Here is a 20720-nt window from a genome sequence, read left to right on the forward strand (position 1 = left end):
TTTGTTGACTGGATTGTTTACTTTGTTTTTTCATAAACTGCAGCAGCAATAGCTTACCAATTTGTTAGCAATAATTGTTAGGAATTCATTTGCAACATTCCATTAAATCCTCTTTTTAGCAGTGGAGCAATATGTCTAGAGACAATTGAAATGACAGTCCACATAGTCACTTATTCACAAAACTCAACTGCATTACTTGTAAATATTTTATATGCTAAATACTTCTTTCAAACATGAGTCTTGAAGAACTCACTAAACTTTGAGTTCAGCTCTCACCATCTATTCCTTATAGTTGGTGACCTCTCTCTGAAGAAATAGACTTCAAAAAATAGGCCAAGAAACCAGAAATAAACCCAAGCATATACATTCACTAATCTTTGACTAGAGTACCCAATGGAAAAAGGATGGCATCTTCAAAAATAGGTGTTGAGAAACTGGATAGCCATATGAAAATAATGAAATTGGACTTTATCTTACACCATACACAAAAAATCAACTCAAATGGAGTAAGACTAAAATTAAGATCTAAAACTCCTAGAAGAAAATTTGGGGGAAAAGCTTCATGTGACATTGGTCTTTGCAATAAATTTATGGGTATGACACTAAAGGCACAGACAACAAAAATGAAAAGGAGTAGGGCAACATCAAACTAAAAAACTCCTGCATAGCAAACAAAACAACAGAATGAAAAGGAAACCCATGAACTGGGAGAAAATACTTGCAAGTGGTACATCTGATGAAGAGTTGGTCTTCAAAATATATAAGGAACTTCTGCAACTCAATAGCAAAAAATCTAGTAGCCTAATTTTAAATATGTGCTAAGGACTTAAACAGACATTTCTCTCTTACAAGTGGCCAGTGGATATGATATATGAAAAAGTGCTCAATTCACTAATTATCTTAAGAACTCAAAATCACACAGACATCATCTAACACCTTCCGGATGGCTATTATAAAAAAAAAAAAAATAGATAATAAGTGTTGTCAAATACATGGAAAAAAATGGAATTCTTGAACGTTGGTGGGAATGTGACATGATGAGGCCTCTATAGAAAATGTTGGAGGAGCCTTGCATCCTCAGGCCCAGGCCCAGGCCCAGTGCGGCCTATGAGGCCTTTGCCCAGGCTGGACACAAACCCCAGTGTTAGTGGATGAGCAACTCAAATCAGAACTGAACTCCACCCTCTGAATTCTGACAAGATACCAGCACAGGGCCTCCCCGGTGGCACAGTGCTGTGAAGCTGTCCGCAGCCTCTGCAGGGCCTGTTTAATTCCAGCCAGGGAGATTCCCACATGGCGCGGCAGACCTCTCCTGTCTTGCCCGCTGCTCCCCTCAGCAGTATACTTTGGTCCTCCTGCCTGTTCTGCTCCCTGCTCTGTCTGTCTCTGGTGAATTCTCCTACCTCCCCGCACCTCTGGCCTGTACCCCAGTGCCTGTATAAATAAATAAATCTTTTAAAAAATTGAAAAAAAAAAAGATACCAGCAAAGCACAGTGACCCAAACTCTACCCCTGACATCGCAATGGATTCAGGGAAATAGTGGGCTACTGGGAAGGGGGTAGAGCAGATCAGCCTTTTGGGGGAATCTCTTATAAAAGGAGGGGCATGGGGGCCTCCCTGGTGGCACAGGAGTTAAAGTCTCAGTGCTATCAAGCTATTGCCAGCCACTGCAGCAAAGTGCCATGAGTTCAATCCCCAGCCAGGAAGCCAGCCCACATGATACAGCAGACTTCTCCTGACTTGCCTGCTGCTCCCCTCAGCAGTGTATTTCAATAGATCTATCTATTCTGTTCCCTGGTGAATTCTCTCATGCCCCACACCTCTGGCATACACCCCAGTTCTTGTATGCATAAATAAATAAAAAATAAATCTTTTTTTTTTAAAGATTTATTTATTTATTATTATTATTTATTTATTTTTTATTTTATTCTGGGTACAGTCAGAAGCGCAGGAGGGTGAGAGAATTCATCAGAGCCAGAGCGGAGAGCAGAACAGGCAGAGTGACAAAGTACACTGCTGAGGGGAGCAGCGGGCACAGCAGGAGAGGTCTGCGCGCCATGTGGGACCCTCGCCGATGGCCGGGGATCGAACCGGCGCTGCAGAGGCCGCGGGCAGCTTCGCAGCCCAGCGCTCAACCACTGCGCCACCAGGGGAGGCCCATAAATCTTTTTTTTTTAAAAAAGAAGGGGCATGTGAGCACTCAGCCTTTTTTCCTTGAACTGCTATGGATGACAGTGCCCCTCATCACCATCAACAATGGTTTGTCTCTGCTGCACCCTTCCAGCCTAAGCCCCAGCTTTAGATGGTGGCCTGCTGCACACAGCAACACCTCACCATCCTTTAATAATTCTCCCCTTTAGTTCTCCCTCTTCCCTGTTAAAATAAAATGTTTTTCTATTTTGCTGCATCAAAACTTTTTTTTTTTAAATAGTTGTGGCAGAGAGTTCACAGATGCAGAACTAGTGAGAGGGGTCATGGCCCAGTGAGAGTTTCAACACCCTTTGCCTTATAACCAAAACATTGTGGAGTTTTCGTAAAAGATTAAACACAAAATTACCATATGATTCATCAAGCCATTTCTGGGTATATAGAACAATTGAGTGGGCTTTGTTTTTCGTGATAAAAAAAGGAGCGTGTGGAGCTTATTTTGAATTAGAGTCCACCTTCTCTCTAACTGCCATATTGAAACTTGTAAGTGAAAAGTAAGAAATATGACTCAACTATCTATGGGAACTTCTGAAGAACACCTAGGAGATGACAATCTGCTCTTTCATTGGTGATTGGAAAAGCAAGAAGAAGGTCATCTGTTGATTATTATGAAAGACTCCACACTAGCTTTCTGCCTAAGACTGTTATCTTCCAACCCAAAAATGCCAAACAAATGACCTAGTCTTTAGTCAATTCCCATGCTGATCCTTTAAATTCGCAGCTACTCTCACCTGGTGGCACACACCTTGGGATTGCTCTTTGCTTGTGCATTCAAATTATGGCTCCCAGTTTTAAATAAACAGTTCTTGAATACATTACAATGGATTACTTCTCAATCTATAGGAGTAAGCCTGCCCACTATGATGAATGTAGTGCCATGCTCAGCAGAGAGTCCACTATTTGTCAAATATTGATTAATGAAACTTTCTGTGCAAACTTCACAGTGACTATTGCTCATTAATATACTTCTTATAACGCTAATATCCAGGGGGGAAATTCTGCACCATAAAGTTACATTTAAAACAAAAATGTCACATCTGTCCGATTGTTTAACCGGGTGAAAAGAAAAATGTGTGAGTAAAGAAAAACATTTTCTGAATAATCTGAGTGAAGTTCTACTTTACCACCACACTCCAGTTTGCTCCTTACTTTTCTTGTTGAAGAGTAGCTAAATAACTACTTGAAGACAGGATTTGTTTTTGCCTGAATCATCCAGAAAACTCAAAAACAACTCATTCTCTAAGAACCATCTGGGGGCACCTGGACGAGGCTGCCCTACGCAGTCAATGTCCTGTCTTCCTGGGGCGTAGCCAAGCTATGCCCAGCTTAACCACGAGATGACAATGTCCCCTAGGGCATATTTTGTCATTCAGAGCAATGCCAAACACCTCTATTACGCAATTCCTGGCGTTTTCGTATTTGATCTTTCTATGTCTCCTGCCCCCCAAGGAATCTAAGAGACACCCTAACTAACGCTTTCAGACTCTTCTAATATCGCACTCTACTGAGAGTCGGTCAGCTCAGTCCAATGAAGTTGTTTTAAATTTGTTACAAAAATATGAGAAGACCAAACCACTAGGAAGAAAAAGAGAATTCCGGGGGGGTGCTGCATTGATATTGGAATGTGCCACTCATTTGGGGGGGGAGCCCTTGGGGTCACTTATATCAGCAGGCAGAAAATCACTACTGGACCTTAGATTATGTAAGGTCTGGACACCTGCAACACAAAAATGCAGCCTTGCGCAGGCAGGGTGTGTCGGCTGGGAGCGGAAAGCCCGGGGCGCGTCCCCCAGCCTCCGGCAGGCGTGGTGCACTCCGAGACCGTCCCCGCCCAGCTGGCTAGAAAGCCAAGCGGAGGCCGAGCGGGCTGGCAGGGAGGTGGCTGTGGCAGTCTACACCATGGCTTACCCTGGGCACCCTGGCGCCAGCGGCGGGTACTACCCAGGAGGGGTAAGTTCTGTCCGTGCGGGTTTGAAGCCAGGCACAGCCGCTGGACACTGAGATGCCGCAAGCTGAGGCAGCTCCAGGGACGCCCTGGCCTTCTGCATCTCTAGGCTTGCTGCTACGCCCAGGGCCCCTGACTTCCTCCTTTTTCTCTGACTTCCCCCTTGATCTCTCTTTCACCCAAAGGGTGGCTCCGAGGGGCTAGAGTACAGAGGGGTTGTGACCCTAGAAACTCGCCCTGTTACTGGGGAACATAGCGTGAAATTGTGCAAGTGGGGTGTTGGCTTCTTCCTCCTCCCTCCTTCCTTGTTTTTCCTAAGAGCAACAGCCATTTTAATCTAGAATGGTTCAGAGTGATCTCTCTCTCTCTCTCTCTCTCTCTCTCTCTCTCTCTCTCTCTCTCTCTCTCTCTCTCTCCCCCTCTCTCCCTCCCTCCCTCCTTCTCTCGCTCTCAGGGTAAAAATGTCAGAGAAAGTTTGCTGGTGTAAAAAGTCCTCCGAGTCTCAGGAGTCTGCCTGTAGTTGGTTTGGGATGCCCATTGGCTTGGGAACTGCTTCCAAGACTGAAGGTTCCCACGCCGATAAATAGCCCAGCCAAGAGACCTTTTGCCTCCTCTAGACCACACGTGTCTCAGTATTTTATCAAATCCAACCCTATTGATACTTAAAGAGCTTTATGAATACCCATAAACATAAAAAAGTTTTCCTAGGTTGCATTTACCTCAGTAAACTGCCAGGTAATAGGGACTTTTTAAGTTGTTTCACTTGTGCTTATGTTACTATTGTGCTTATATTACTATTGGGACTTTTTAAGTTGTTTCACTTGTGCTTATGTTACTATTAGGACTACTCATTTTGATCCAAACCACCAGTTTTTAAATAATAATGTGGGTGAAAATGGAATAAAGGGGGTGGGGTGATTATGTTATAGGACAGGGAGAGGGACAGCCCAAGCCCCGCAAACCTGCCTATTTTAAATGGGTTCTGCCATCCGCCGCATCAACACAAAACATATGAGACTTTAATGGGAAGGATCTTTAATAAAACTAGGAAACAATACAGGTAAGGCAAAGAGTCTAGTTTCTAAATGAAGCACCCAAAGTTACCCGTCCCCTCGTGGGTAAAAGTCCATCCATATGGGATTGGCCCAGAGCAAGGCCCCAAGGCCTGCCACAAGTCTAAAGCATCTTCCAGTGGGGACCCACAGAAAAGGATCACAAACAACCAAACAAGCCCGGAAGGAAAAGAGCAAAATCAACATCAAGATAAAAGCTGCCATTGTCACCTCCCCACGGTTCTCATCTATGTCACCCAGTCCACGACCAAAAGACAAGCGCAGTTTCTTCACATGTCTCTAGGCTCCATGCGCCTCCTCCAGGTCTCCTTCTGGCTCCATCCTGCTTCCTTCCTCAGTCTCTTCTGCAGCTTCTCCTCTTCCTGCTCAGCTCCACCCTCCCTTGGGTGGGGCAGGGAACCTCCCCCTTTCCTGGGGACCACCCTGTTACAATTACTGTAAGAGTGTGGCCTCCTGGTGGGAGGCAAATGATATGGAGGACAGATGCCTGACCTCACTGTAAGGTACTCAATGGTTAAAAAAAATTAATTTATTAAATTTAAAAAAAAAAAAAAACTTGATTCAGCCAGATGATGCCTTTATGTTTCCTATTTCACAGTATGGAGGGGCTCCCGGAGGGCCTGCATTTCCTGGACAAACTCAGGATCCACTTTATGGTTACTTTGCTGCTGTGGCTGGACAGGTTAGTTTTTTCCTTTAATATTAAAGAATTGCCAGATTCTACATTTGTGTTAGTTTGTTATATTGGCACAGAAAAAGGAACTTTCCTTTGGGAAAGAATCTCATTGCTTCTGCAAAAGAAAAAAGAGAAAGAAGAAAATGTATAGTCTGTTACTTATTTCTGATATTTAGAACAAGTTTAGGACAAACTATTGTTATTTATACTAATTCAATTCAGAACTAAACTTGTGGTTGAATTAGTGTAAGATTGAGCAGAAAGGAAATTATGAATATGTTTTGAAGAGCAGTAAGTTAGACAGGTGTCTTTAGAACAGAATTGCCAGGTCTAGGGTAATTTTCAGGGAAAAATCCAGCTTTCTTGAATATAAACTCGTTAGTACAACTGAGAGTTAGGTAGCCAGATTCTAATAGACATTCTCTTTGGATTGAATTTGATTGGATTGAATTTGATTGTTAATCAATTACCTGTACCTCTCCCTTCTTCCCTCAGTAAATACGGACTTTTGGTAAAAACTCACTATTTTCAAAATAAGTCACTACTCTCTTCTTACTCTCAGGAAGTTAATGTTGTGAACAGTTTAGTTTCTCTTTGAGCAGTGGTATTACCAAGTCAGCTCTTCTATGTCCTTATTAAGCATTGTGGTCTGTTAACCCAGAGAGAGGATTAAGGTCAGGTCCCCAAGACCTTTGACTCCTCCGTATTATGTATTATGAGTTGTATTGACAGGTGGGGACAATTTGAAGGAGGACATGTACCTAGCTTACAAGGTCACTGTGTACAGTAATTATAATGTTGGTTTAACCCAGAGGGGATATTTTCTTTTCCACATTCAACTTGGCTTTGTTTTTATCAAAAGCTAAAAATAACAAAATCTGAATGTGAAAATGCTCTAGAACATATGGGATAAAATTCCAAGATCACCTTTTTGAATAGCCATCTAAGAAATGCAACTTGAGAATTTGAATGGAAAATTGAGTCTAAAATTGAAAGAGTTTAAGTATCTGCTCCATCGGTTAATGATCTGTATCTTTGAAACCACAAGAGATGGCAAACCTTAAGACTTGTATTCTTAGATTGCCTATGACTTCAGGGTGTAAGTGACCCCACCTCCTTAGCTTTCAGCAGCCTTGGCCTGTACTGGAATATCCATTGTCTTTCAAATTAGTGATCCTGCTTCTCATCTAGAATTTATAATACCCACAAACTTGAAGATTTGGGTATTTTATATTTAATCCTGAAATAGCATATTATCTAACTCGGACTTGGTCAGCTGGTAAATAGGCACAGGAAACCTGTATTTTCCAGATAGCATTGTATTCTGATAAACCATTGATCATACTATAAGAAAGGGTGATCAGAGAGGCCTGTTTGGACCAAGCTTTGTATTAACTGTGTAACCTACTCTCTCATCCACCCCCAAGCTAGAAAGAGGGAGAAGATTTTTAAGCAACTCCATATTTTTATTTAAAAATGCTTTACTTTGGCAATTTCCTAGTTCAGATTGTGAAGAGTCATTTGAAATGGAAACTAGTTTTATTCATACATTTTAAAATATTATGTATAATGGAGGGAACTAAATTCACCTCTGTTTTATTAAAAGGGGAACTTTATACATGGGAATGTTTATGCCAAATCTAATGCAGGAATTTAGAAGAACAGATGAAAGGATACTGTAATACTAAAGTGTACATGAAAGTAGCTTTCAGAATTTATTTTTGTGTATTATTTATTTAAAAATGGACTCTGAAATTGAATGCCCAATTTACCAAGGGATTAAGCAATGTACTTTTTGTTTCTGGCCCTAATTATCTATTTGTGGAAGAAGACTTAATAATTTGTCTTTAATCATTAGATTACTTTTGGAAGAAAATGGAGAAATGAATGCCTACTTCCTTTAAAAGAAAGTCATGCATCATAATAGTCATTTTCTTTGTTCTTTTGGCTACATTGAATATTAAAAATAAATAAGGAACTAAAAAGCACAAATCACTATTGTGATTCTAATTCCTCTCCCTATTTTTTTCAAAAGGATGGGCAAATAGATGCTGACGAATTGCAGAGATGCCTGACACAGTCAGGCATTGCCGGTGGATACAAACGTAAGTTGACAGTCTCAGAGGCCTCTTACGTTTCATAGTTTAGTTACTTGTCATATAGCCTTCAAAGAAAGTGAGTATTTCTGATCCAGCAAAGTTAAGAATGTCAGAAACTAAGTTAGGTCATTATCATTTCAAAATGTTAATTTGAAATAGTTCTTAATAAATCATTCCACTCTACCCAGCAGCTTAGGGGGTTTCTTAGATTGGGGCCCCCTATAGCTAGAAGCACTCAAAGCAATAGCAGTCTGTGTGGTCTCCTTCACAGAGGATGAGTTGAGGTGTTGAAAGGAAATCTGCCAGGTCAGATGTCATTAATGATTGAGGTAACATTTACTACTGTTTGTCAAGAGCTTACTCTGTCCCAAACCTGGTGGCACTTAGGGTACCACCTAAGTGACTGTTCCTTTGTACCTGATCCCCATGTGGCCTGTCCCACATTACTGGTTCTGAGAGATTGGTTGGGTCTCTCACCCCTTTGTCCTCAAGAATCCAGTTCTGTACTTTCACTGTGAGTTCTAGGAGTGCTACAGGCAGATGAATCCTTGCCACATCTCCCAAGTCTTTCCTCTTTCCACTTCAGAGAGTGTTCAGACTGAATGAAAAGTTCAGACTGAATAAAAAGTGTCCTTCTTAGTTCCTGAACTCTTTATACTTATCCTCTTTCTCTTCCTCCCAGGGCCTCACAGGTTAGATTTGCTGCCACATCATCCTGCACCTATACCTCCCTTCCTGCCTTTTAACTATCTTCCATGAGCTGCAGATAGCAAACATTTGCAGAGATGCTACATCCTGACTGAGTGTTTCTCATCATCTACACACACACACATACCACATGACCTTTGGAAATAAAATCTTGATCATGATCTTGACAAATACCCAGGATAGAGAAAATCAAAACCCCAACTTCTTGGCAAGCTTTGAATGAGCATGTTCAAACTAGGATCCCCACCCAAGGATTTATAGTGGTGGCTTTTGATTACTTAGCATGACATATTTATTAATGATTCTCTTCCTTAAATTATTTGCATTTCTATTTTTGTCATCCCTTATTTTATGATTTCAGTATCCTATTAATATTTCCTGGTTGGGGAATTAATTTATGAGAGGAACCTTTTGCATTTCTGTCACTTAATCTGCCCTTAAACAAAAGAAGCCCTTTCTAGATTAGGGGCTTTTTCACTTGTAGACAATACATTTCAGTCATTGTTAAGCTCAAGCAAATAGGACTATGAACAAAGAAGTTCTAATAGCAGGGTTTGCAAAAGTGAGCTTTGTCACAGCAGAGACTATTATTCTACTGCCTTTCAGTGGAAGAGGTGTGGCAGGCTTAAAATCTGACTGACAAAGTGGGTTGTATATCCTTGGAGACCAGTCCTTTTAAAACTCATCTGAGAAAGAGCTACATTTTGTGATGGACTTCAGTAACTCACTGAGGTATACAGAAGACATTTCCTGAGTCATCAAGGCCATGTGGTAGAGATTGTAGAGGCTGTTAATAGCCACAGTCCTGCTTGTGAGATGACGGAGTGAGTTTTGTAATATAGAAATTATACAGTCACTGGTATTTTAAGACCACCTTCCAAACCCAAAGGCACAGTTTGGGGAGTGGGTGGACAGTAACTATGGGCACCTTCTTAACCAATTTGCTACAATCTATAAGACCATTGTTAATTTTCTTGTTCATTAAAACTGTTGGGAATGGTGAATTTTCTGTTTGTTCAATTTGGTCCACTTGCCTATCTCTTCCTCTCTTTTAAATCATTCTCACAAAAGATGACCAGATTTTTTTTCTTCCTGACACAGAGTTCTAGCCTGTTACTCTCCTCCTCTCAATACCCTGAGTAGCTCTTTAGCCACAAAACGGAAGCATGTTCCAGGCAGATAGAACAAACAGCATGTAAAAGAAGACCCAGAGTGAGAGGGAGCACAGTTCAGTGAAGAAATTGAGAAATATTCACCATAAAGATAATATGTGGGAGTTAAATGAAGAGTGGGAAACTGGCTAGCCTGGGTAAATAGGTGTGTGAACTTATATGCCAACTAAGGTATTTGGACTTCACCCTGGGAGCAGTGGGTATAGTAGGTTTAATAGAGAAGAGCACATACTATCCTGGCCTTTTGATAAACACCAAACTTGGGAACACGGGTTGTCAGGGATCCTGGTAAGTGGCCACTTGGGTTATACAGGTGAGATTCATGCTAAATAACCCCAGGAATTTACAGTGGTGCTGGAAATGGATGGATCCTAAAACTGTTTAGAATTAGAAAGTGATTGAGGAGAGGATGCTCCAATTTTCTGACTTATGTGATCAGGTGGTTGGTGGTGCCTTCATAAAACTGAAAGGTAAGCTGTCTGCTTCAGGACTCCTCAAAATCCTTAGCATAAAGCCAAGCTTAATTGGCCCTCTCCTATGGTTGTCAGATCTCCCGGAGTAGTGGTTCTTAAACTTTGGCAGTGTCAGTATAACCTAGAAAGCCTGATAAAACCAGATTGTTGGCCTCTGTCCTAGAGTTTCTCATTCAAAAGGTCTGGAGTAAGACCTGAGAATTTGCATGTCTAATAGGTTTCTAGGTGATATTGGTTCAGGTTAAACCAGTTGCTTAAATGTGAAATATATCACCTGAGGATTTTGTTAAACTGCAGATTCTGATTGTATTGCTGTAGGTTAAGGACTGACATTGTGCGATTCAGACAAACTCATGACTGGTCCAGGAATCATATATCAGGTACAACAGTGGTCTCAACCATGGTTGCTCATTAATTATAGGAGAAACTTAGTTTGCAAATTCTGATGCCTGGGGGCCTGTACCCAGAGATTATGATTTAATTGTTCTGTAGTGAAGGTAACTACACTTAATGATACTGTTTTATATGCACAAAGGGTAACTATGTGAGGTGTAAACTAGCCTTGTTGTAGTAATCATTTTGCAATATATGCATATATCAAAACATTTCTTCATCTTCAGCTTACACGATGGTATATGTTAGTTATATCTCAGTAAAGCAAAAAAAAAAAAAGGTTCTGTGGTATAGTTAAGCATCAGAATCTTTTCAAGCCTCTGAGTGATTCTGATAAACAGGTATGGTTGAGAACCACTGGGCTGGACTAGAGAGACTTTATACTGCTACATGAATCCACATACAATTTGAAAGTCTGAATAAAGAACCAACTGATTCTTTCTCAAAATAATAGAAAATTGTTGCATCCTCGGAGAATTGTATCTGTGGGCCAAATGGAAATTTATTTATTTATTTATTTAAGATTTATTTATTTATTTATACAAGAATCGGGGTATAGGCCAGATGCGCGGGAGGGTGAGAGGATTCACCAGAGACAGAGCGGGGAACAGAATAGGCAGACTGACGAAATGCCCTGCTGAGGGGAGCAGTGGGCAAAACACTAGACAGGAGAGGTCTGCCGCACCATGTGGGACCCTTGCCGGGCCTGCCGGGATCTAATCAGTACTGCAGAGGCTTTGGACAGCTTCACAGCACGGCGGTCAAGCTCAACTGCCTGCGGGGGAGGCCCCCAAATGGAAATTTAAAGAACTAGTTGAAATAGTCTCCAGTTGTTTTTTGTTTGTTTGTTTTTTTCCTGGTTAATTAATATGCCAAACACAGGAATCGTAGTGGAGAACTTATAGTTTGTATCTTTGGAGACATTGTAGTAATAAGAGTTAGCTCAGAAGGAGCTGTAAAAGTGCACTATAGTTCTATGTACATCTCAGCAAATTTTATCATTTTGTACTAACTTTGTCAATGTGATCCTTGTCGTATCTTTTAGCATTACAACTTCTTTGTACTCAAGTATTCCTCAAAGTTATTGATTCCATTTTCATAATGTAAAATGCAAGGACTTACATCCTTGTAATTTTCTAATGCTTAGGTAAGTTACTTACAGACCATTAACCAATGCACGTATTCTAGTTTGATTGTCTTAAGTGAGGTCTGGAGATGCCCTCAGAGAACCTGCAGTCTCTCAGTAAACTGAAAAGCCTTCTGAACAATGGCCATTACTCAGTTGGTCATTAGAACATACTCCAGAGTGTTTTTATTTACCATATAATTTTATCAAGCATATTTATCTGGTTTCATATATAATTTTATTGTATTTGAAGACATCATAGGCTAGTAGAGCTAGGAAGTTAACTTTCAGTGCCTTACATTAAAAGAAAAACAAAGAAAAATAAATAGACAAAGAACCACAGAATCAACTATTTATAGTTAGTTGTGAGTTGAAACAAAGCAACCCTACTTTTCTATCTGCCATGGTGGATATATTATGGTGCATTACGGCGAAGTAAACTCACTATATTATAGTTTTAAAGGCAATAAAAGGCGTGTTGTACTTTTAAAAGTCTGTGCTATAGAAAATGTTAAATCTCTCCAAGAACAGACATAATTAAAGAATAAGCTCCTATGTACCCCTCACTCAAATTCAACAATTGTCAGTGCAGGTGTTGCTATTCTTGTGTCACCTATACCCCCTTCCCTGTTTTGTTTTGAAGCAACTTCTAAGTATTTTAACTTTCATTTAATCTACAAATATTTTCATTGTATATTTTTCTAAAAGAACACTTTTCTCTCCAAATTCAAAACCATAATTACATTTAAACATATTAACAGTACTAGGCAATATTTTTTTTAACAAGTTTACTATGAAGTTGTTAAAATCAATTTGAGTTCTAGAAATAACCCACTCTGGAGAAAATCTACATCAAAGCTCCATATAATTCCACACAAGTTGAGTAGTATATAAAAGTAAGAATGTATAAATAATCACATTCCTGATTAATGTGACTGTATCTAATATGTGAATATTTAAAATTGTAATAATATGTACTTTTCTTGCTTTAACAGCTTTTAACCTGGAGACCTGTCGGCTTATGGTTTCAATGCTCGATGTATCCTTTACCATGTTTGTCTAGAATATTTTTCCCTGACAAAAATATTACTCCTTAATAGAATTCAATGAAGAATACCCAGTAAACACAAAATGGCAAATTACTACAAAAATATTTTCTGAAATAATTAGCTTTTAAGATATAATTTTTATGAAGAAGGAATGACTCAGTAAATGGAATGTTGGTTGTTCAAGAATTCAAGTCAACATCCCAGGAGAAAAGTATCAAAAGCAGAGTGGAAACAGTACCTTTCTTGCTTAATGCTGATGGCTCTGTGTGATTCACACCTGACCTGTAAGGATGGGATTTTTCACACCACAGTTGTTAAACCAGCTTTGCATCATTCTCCCTAGTGTCTTCCATCCCACCTCATTTTCCAATCTGGGAGGCTGAAACAAAGGAATGTGGACAGCGGTGGGGTGAGCAACACAGTGTGGGGGCACTCAGAAGGTGCAGCCCAGTTCCAGTAATGACTTTTTTATACATGACTCACAGTGGCCATCTATTTCCTTCTAGTCATGTCACTGAGATTATCCTTTCCCCACAGTGAAAATATGTATTCAGAGCTTTCACTCTATAAGTCATTCCTAATATATCATTATCTTTTTATTATACCATACCACGAAGAACATATGATTCTTTTAATCTTTTTTAGCAGAACTGTAAATTCCCTTATACTTGATCTTTGACTTAATCATTAGAAAATGTTGCAAAATAAAGATGTTCTAATCCTTGATTATTGTTCAGAGAGATATGTCAGGCACAATGGGTTTCACTGAATTTAAAGAACTCTGGGCTGTGCTGAATGGCTGGAGACAACACTTCATCAGTTTTGACACTGATAGGAGTGGAACTGTGGATCCTCAGGAATTGCAAAAGGCCCTGACTACAATGGGTGGGTATGGCCAACTTGAAGTGAATATTCCTTGGTAGAAGTGTAAGTTGTTTTTATTCTTAAAAGTAACTATACATGAGGGCAGTTTATATTTCGTAGGAGTAGTATGCGTTTTTACTCTCAGTCTTGATTGTGCTTGATTATTTTTAATGGTGTTTTACATTTTTGCTGGATGGTTTCTCTTCCTTTCAGGATTTAGGTTGAGTCCCCAGGCTGTGAATTCAATTGCAAAACGATACAGCACCAATGGAAAGATCACCTTCGATGACTACATTGCCTGCTGTGTCAAACTGAGAGCTCTCACAGGTGTGTTCTTTGATACCATGTCACCAGAGCCAAGAGTGCACATTTTTAAAACTTTATTTTAGTTTAGGAGGGTTACATTTTTGCTCCTCCAAATGTGCGCATGTTTTGTACAAGAGAGCCTTTTAAAACCAAGAAATGTAAACAAACTGAAAGGTTGGAGCATGGTTTTTCAAGCTAATAATCTACAGAGAAAAACAGGAATTGCTATTCTCATGTCAGCTACACTAGACTTTCAGTTAAAAAAGGTAATTGGAGCAAAAATGGACACTATATAATGATGAAGGGATAGTTCATCAAGAGTGCACAATTTTTATGACATTTCATATCTCAGTGCTTCTGAACTTTTGTTGCCCCCATTCTCCTTTTTCCTCTAACCTCAGTGCCTGTTAAACATTGCTATCAAGAATATATACCAGAATATTTCTGGTGTTTGTTATTTTTCTCAGGAATTTTTTTTAGATTAGTAAGAAATCTGCCAGTAAAATAATCCTAACTACCTTTTACTAAAATATTCCAAAACATTAAAAGCTAATTTGTGCATTTGATCAGAGTATGAACAGTATCCTGTGCTTTCTCCTTAGAATAGGAAATATTTCAAAAGTGAACTCATTTATGAACCTCTTTCCGAATTCCTCCTATGGAAAATTTTAAATGACTCAGACATATTTCTTAAATGAGATAATTTCTGTAATCTCTACTTTTCATTTCTTTTTTATTTTGTAGATAGTTTTTTGTTCCACTTCATCCTCTAGTGTTTTACTCCTTTTAGTAGTTGATTTTATCAGTTTTTTGCATTCTAAAAATTTGAAGACAGTTTTTTTTTTTTTTTAAGATTTATTTTTTTTCGTTTGTTTGTTTATTTATTTATACAAGCACTGGGTACAGTCAGAAACACGGGAGGGTGAGAGAATTCACCAGAGCCAGAGTGGGGAACAGAACAGACAGACTGACGAAATACACTGCTGAGGGGAGCAGCAGGCTGCAGGAGAGGTCTGCGCACCATGTGGGACCCTCGCCGGCGGCCGGGGATCAAACCGGTGCTGCAGAGGCTGCAGGCAGCTCCGCAGCCCAGCGCTCAACTGCTGCGCCACCATAGGAGGCCCTGAAGACAAAGTTTTTATTAAATTCTTTTTAGTAGGGCAGAGCTCAAATGTTTGAGGTATGTGATCATAGCCTGTCATATTGGGGACTTCTTCTATTTCCTAACTAAACAGAATTTTTATCATAAGAAATTTAGAATGCTGGGCTCCCCTGGTGGCGCAGTGGTTGAGCACTGGGCTGCAAAGCTGCCTGCAGCCTCTGCAGCACTGGTTCGATCCCAGGCCACTGGCAAGGGTTCCACGTGGCGCAACAGACCTCTCCTGCCGTGCCTGCTGCTCCCCTCATCAGTGTATTTCGTCAGTCTGCCTGGTCTATTCCCTGCTCTGGCTCTGGTGAATTCTCTCACCTCCCGCACTTCTGACTGTACTTTCATCATAATTAAGAATTGCCCTCAGAAGACACACACCTTTGCTAGCTTTTAATATGATGTTTTCTCCAGTTCCACATAAGAGCAATTTCTACATATATATTATGTAGTTGCGTATTAAATGTATTCATATTCATTTAGTGGGCTTCTGTGCTTCAGTCTATTGTTTATGTTGGTTGGTTTTATAATATATGTTGCTATGATTTATTTTTTTTTTCAGTTTTAAAACTGTCAATCCTTTTAAACTAATTTTTAATTTTTTTACATCGTTGTTCATTTTTAAACAATATTTGCTTCCCCCCAACCCCTCAGGTGTAGTCCCCATAAAGTTTCCTTCACCAGTGCTCCCATGCACCATCACCTCAGTCCCCTGTGCTCCTCCCTCCCTCCCTCTGATCCCTTTTCTGCCTCCTCCCCTGCAGTATGTCTCCTATTTATAATTGTTTGATTTTGCTTTGTTGTGTTTTGTACTGTTATTATTTTTTTACACTGACATCTTATTTGTTTCCCCTATATTCCTGCTATAAGTGAAACCATCTGATATTTTTCTTTTTCCTTCTGGCTTATTTCACTAAGCATAATTCCTTCTAGCTCCATCCACATTGCTGCAAATGGCATGAGTTTATCTTTTTTGATTGCTGAATAATATTCTATTGTGTATATATGCCACATTTGCTTGATCCAGCCATCTATTTTTGGGTATTTGGGTTGTTTCCGGGTTTTACCTATTGTAAATAGTGCTGCAATAAACATGGGGGTACAAGTGTTCTTTTGAATCAATGTTTTTTGTGTCCCTTAGGTAGATCCCTAGGAGTGGAATTGCCGGGTCATATGGTAGCTCCATTTTTAGTAGACTGAGGAATCTCCAGACAGTTTTCCATAGTGGTTGGACCAGTTTGCACTCCCACCAGCAATGTAGGAGAGTTCCTTTTTCACCACATCCTCACCAACATGTTTAAATCCAATGCTAAAATAATTAACTACTGCAATTTTAGATATTACAAATAACAAATTTTACTGTGGTATTTTACAGATAGCTTTCGAAGACGGGATACTGCTCAGCAAGGTGTTGTGAATTTCCCATATGATGATGTAAGTCTCAGTATATTAAGAACTAAGCAGATGGGCAAGATGTACAAAATGGGTATCCCTTTGGAAGTGAGCTGCTAAGAACATTTAGTGATGCCTGAGCAATCAAAGTAATGGTCAGGAAGTGCTGTCATTTAAAATTCATCACTAATATCATATATCACTAACTAGTCTTATCCTAGGCCACTGTTTGATTTGCATGAAAAGACTTAGTTCAAGGTCTTTTAGTCTTATTAGTCTCATTAGTCTTATTGGCGTAATTAGCTAGGTCACTTAGACAGTGTCTTCTTTGCTCTGAGACCATTTGAGGAATGGAGAAGTAGTAATAATGCTTTCCTCACTGAAAAACACCATATATCTGGTTTTGTCTTCTCTAAAAACATCATGCCAGTCTTTGAAAGTAGCTTTAATAGCTCACAGTTGTACTTGCCACATATTCTTCATTGAGGACAGTCATAAACTTAAGTCACAATTCAAAACAAGTTATGAAACAACCACACTCAGTGAGGCAGGATAAGGTCATGTAAGTGTGATGGTGTTAGATATGCATAACCAAGCTAGAGAGAGAGTTTTTTCCCTATTTTTGTTCAACCGTTGATTTAAAAAAAAACTTTCAGAATTGAAATCACTGTGATAATTAAATATTCTAAAATGTTTTTCCATTATAAAATACAAAGATGCACATGTTTTCCATTTGGAAGCTGCTGCAGTTATGATGACACTTTTAAAAGACTTGGATGTATGTAAATATATTTATTTCTTAAAAGTATGTTCTCTGCATCACTTCTCAGTGACAGTCCTGTCACTTTCTCCAAAGACACTGAGGTAGCCTGTGACCTCAGATGGGGCAACTAAGAGATATCTAATGATCTTGATCCTTAGTTTCCTTTTCCCTGAATTAGGGATAATTATATTGGCCTTGCAGGAATGCTGCAAAGAGTAAAGTGCACATTACCTCACAGCTGTAGGAAAAGGAAAAAAGAAAATTTGATGGAAAAGCAGAGTTTACTAGTGTGTGGTTAGTAGTCAACAAACATTTCACAGCAAATATTGAGGCAAAAACTAAGGTTTCCAAATTATAGGGGAAGTGCCAAATATTCTATTTTGTGCATATATTTGCTTGTGAGGACATATTTTTTAAAAACAAATTTTAAGTGAACAGACTACTTAAAGGTACCCTGCTAGAATAGTGGGGTAATACTGTCCAGTTTGGAAGTCCCCACGTGACATGACAGTATAAACTCAGTTGTTACTTGTATTATTGGTTGATATGACCATGACTATTTTGAGAGTCTTAGATATCATTTGGAATTGAAATAATTCTTTATCTTTTGGAATAAGATCTGCTTCCTATAAGAAGTATGTGTGAAATCCATAGGATTTCATATTAGACTGCTTCTCTCAAAAAATGAACCTTTCTATTCATCATTTACTTTTACCTTAGAAAGGATTTTTTTAATACAGAATTCAAATTAGAATACCAAAGTGTTAGGCTACATAAAAATAAGCTAGGTATATGAAATATCATCCAAGTGTAATGCTGACTTTTCTCTTTCAGTTCATTCAGTGTGTCATGAGTGTTTAAAGCAAGAGGGAGCTGTATGAACATAATCGACTTTCTGGCTGGAGTTCTCTTTTGCTCATTCTTTGCCTTCAGTAATGTATGTAAACTTAAACCACCACACTTCCTTAAGAGCTATTGTAAAGGTTCACTACTTTATGTACAATGGAAATTTTGTTATTAGTTTTGATAATAAATTCTTTGCAATTTTATTAATGTAAGGTCAAGTTGATTATACCATGTAGAACTTCTTTGAACCACTGTCAAGCATGCCTTATTTTCTTGCTAAGCCTCTTTTATGTAAATTAAGTGTATAGATGTTTAAAGCTCGTTCTATATTTTTTATTGTAGTATATAAAAACTTGTCAGTCAACTATAGCTGTTGTCTTTCCTGGCCTAAAGGGGCTTTTACATGGTATTGAAAGTTTTTGGTGTGGAGTATTTTTCTTCTTATGTAAAGGTTTTATACCCACCTGGATGTAAAACATAACATAGTGACCCATTTCAGGGCTCACTTTAGTGGAAAACCAGCACAGGTTTTAAGGCTTACAGATATTTTGATGGCCATATGAATGAACAGAGAACATGTGTGATTATTTCCTACCTCTTAAAAACCTAGTGAATAATTTGGTAAATACTGTCAACAAGTTCCTCTTGTCATCACCCAGACAGACAGACAGACCTGTCTAACTATATTAAAACCTTGTACATTATAAGCTTAACTTGTAAAAAAGAAAATGGATCAAAAAAGTCTAGAGGCATATGAAAATATTAAATATGGTTATTTTTGATTAATGGAATTCTAGGTGACTTTAATTTCCTTTTGTATATCTCAGTATTTTCCAAAAGTCTAGTGTGTGCTTTCCTTTTAAAATAGATGTTAATTTTCAAAATGTTGGTTCTTCCATTTTGATATAATAGGTATTCAGGACTAGAAAGAATACCAAAATGTTGATGTGTCTACTACTGGAAGTCAGAATCATGAATTCATTTTCTTCCTTCCTATTAATTTTCCTCTGGTAAGCAAGTATTCACTTTACAGTGAAAAAAAACCAAACTTTTTTAAAAAGCTATGGGCTTTTAAGTAAGATCTGGATGCCAATGCTGGCTGTGCCACTTACTAAATATTTGGTTTGATCATTTTAGATAATATCTAAATATTATCTAAATAGCCTTAGTTTCCCCTTTTTTGAAAAGGAGATATTTCATGGGTAGTTTAAAGATGAAAAATATGTTAGTTTAGTAAGCACCAATCATATTTATGTTTCTTATATTTAATACTGCCTGACTGGCTCTATTTTGCAAGATAGCTTAATAGCTTAATTACACAATGAAGACGAGATAGCTTAATAACACAATGACATTAGTCTGTTTTCTCCGGAATATCTTTTTTTCTCCAGCAGAATATCTTTTTTTAGGGTGTAATGTGAGTTAAATGGGAGAGTTAACCATTCAGATGATCAATTAATTAGCTGTCAATCAGTAAAAATAAAACACTTGCTAAGCATGCTTAGCTGCATTCTATTAATTATTTCTTAAAATAGCACATATATACATATAATTGACTCACTTAAATATTGATTCAATTCAAACATAATTATGTATTTCTATTAGTAGTCACACCCCTACTCCATATTAAAATGTAAGGGAGCCTGCTGTATATTTTGTGGCCAGTCTAGTTTTCATTCCAGATGTAGTATATGTGAGTCCACAAAGCTTCCTAGCACCTGAGCTGTCCAGAAAATACCCAAGAAGGTCAGGAGGCCAGCAGGCAGAGAATTCACTTCAGAGTCCCAGCATCTATTATTTGCTTCAATTTCACTGGGATCCTCTGAAGAGATCATGGTTTAAAAGAATGGTGACTCCTGGGTGACTCTAACATGATAAGGAAGAAGGCCTGTGCTGACCCATTCAATAGGCCATATTTGAACTATCCTACTGTAGTGATTAGTCCCAAGGAGTATTGCATCAATCATGGTTCTGAATTTGCTTTTGGATAAATGCTGAAATATTATAAAACTAAGTTTCTGGGACTACTTGATTAATTTATTTTTAATTATTGATATCTCATAACAAGTCTTATCACTTCTGCTTTTACTTTTTCTTTCCCAAAGCAGGGAGCCTAGTCTTCAATGTCTCTGCAAGTTATCTAGTTGGAGCATGGTAAATCTATGAGGTCAAACTTGAATTATTTAGAGAATTACGTTCCTCAAATCACTCCAACTCAAAGTTTTAGATATATGTGTGCTTTGGTCTTGTGCTTCAAGAGATTCCTGATTTATAAAGTATTTATGACCTTTTCCAAGCACTTCCATAAAAAGATGGCTGCAGAGGGCCTGGTGTGTCTCCCCTGGGAACAATGGTGTAGATTTACACTAGTGCAGTCTTATTTAATGAATCATGGCTCTCATTCCTGTTGAGCCAAAGTGGAATTTAGACTTCACTTCAGTATGATATTCCAGGTGGTATGATCAGCCCATGAGATGGC

The 20720-nt window shown here is 38.7% G+C and overlaps 1 protein-coding gene across 1 annotated transcript; it reads left to right on the forward strand.

Moving 5' to 3' along the window:
• Window positions 1-4108: 4108 nt before the first annotated feature.
• On the forward strand, window positions 4109-18256 carry SRI (sorcin; the record flags this gene model as incomplete). Its single annotated transcript, XM_084229918.1, has 8 exons — window positions 4109-4159; window positions 5826-5909; window positions 7939-8008; window positions 12870-12913; window positions 13661-13808; window positions 14001-14114; window positions 16616-16674; window positions 18230-18256. 8 exons carry the CDS (start codon window positions 4109-4111, stop codon window positions 18254-18256), a joined length of 597 nt encoding a protein of 198 aa, XP_084086044.1.
• Between the last annotated feature and the right edge of the window lie 2464 nt (window positions 18257-20720).

The sequence above is a fragment of the Talpa europaea genome (assembly GCF_964194135.1).
Source record: "Talpa europaea genome assembly, chromosome: 3".
Lineage (NCBI taxonomy): Eukaryota > Metazoa > Chordata > Mammalia > Eulipotyphla > Talpidae > Talpa > Talpa europaea.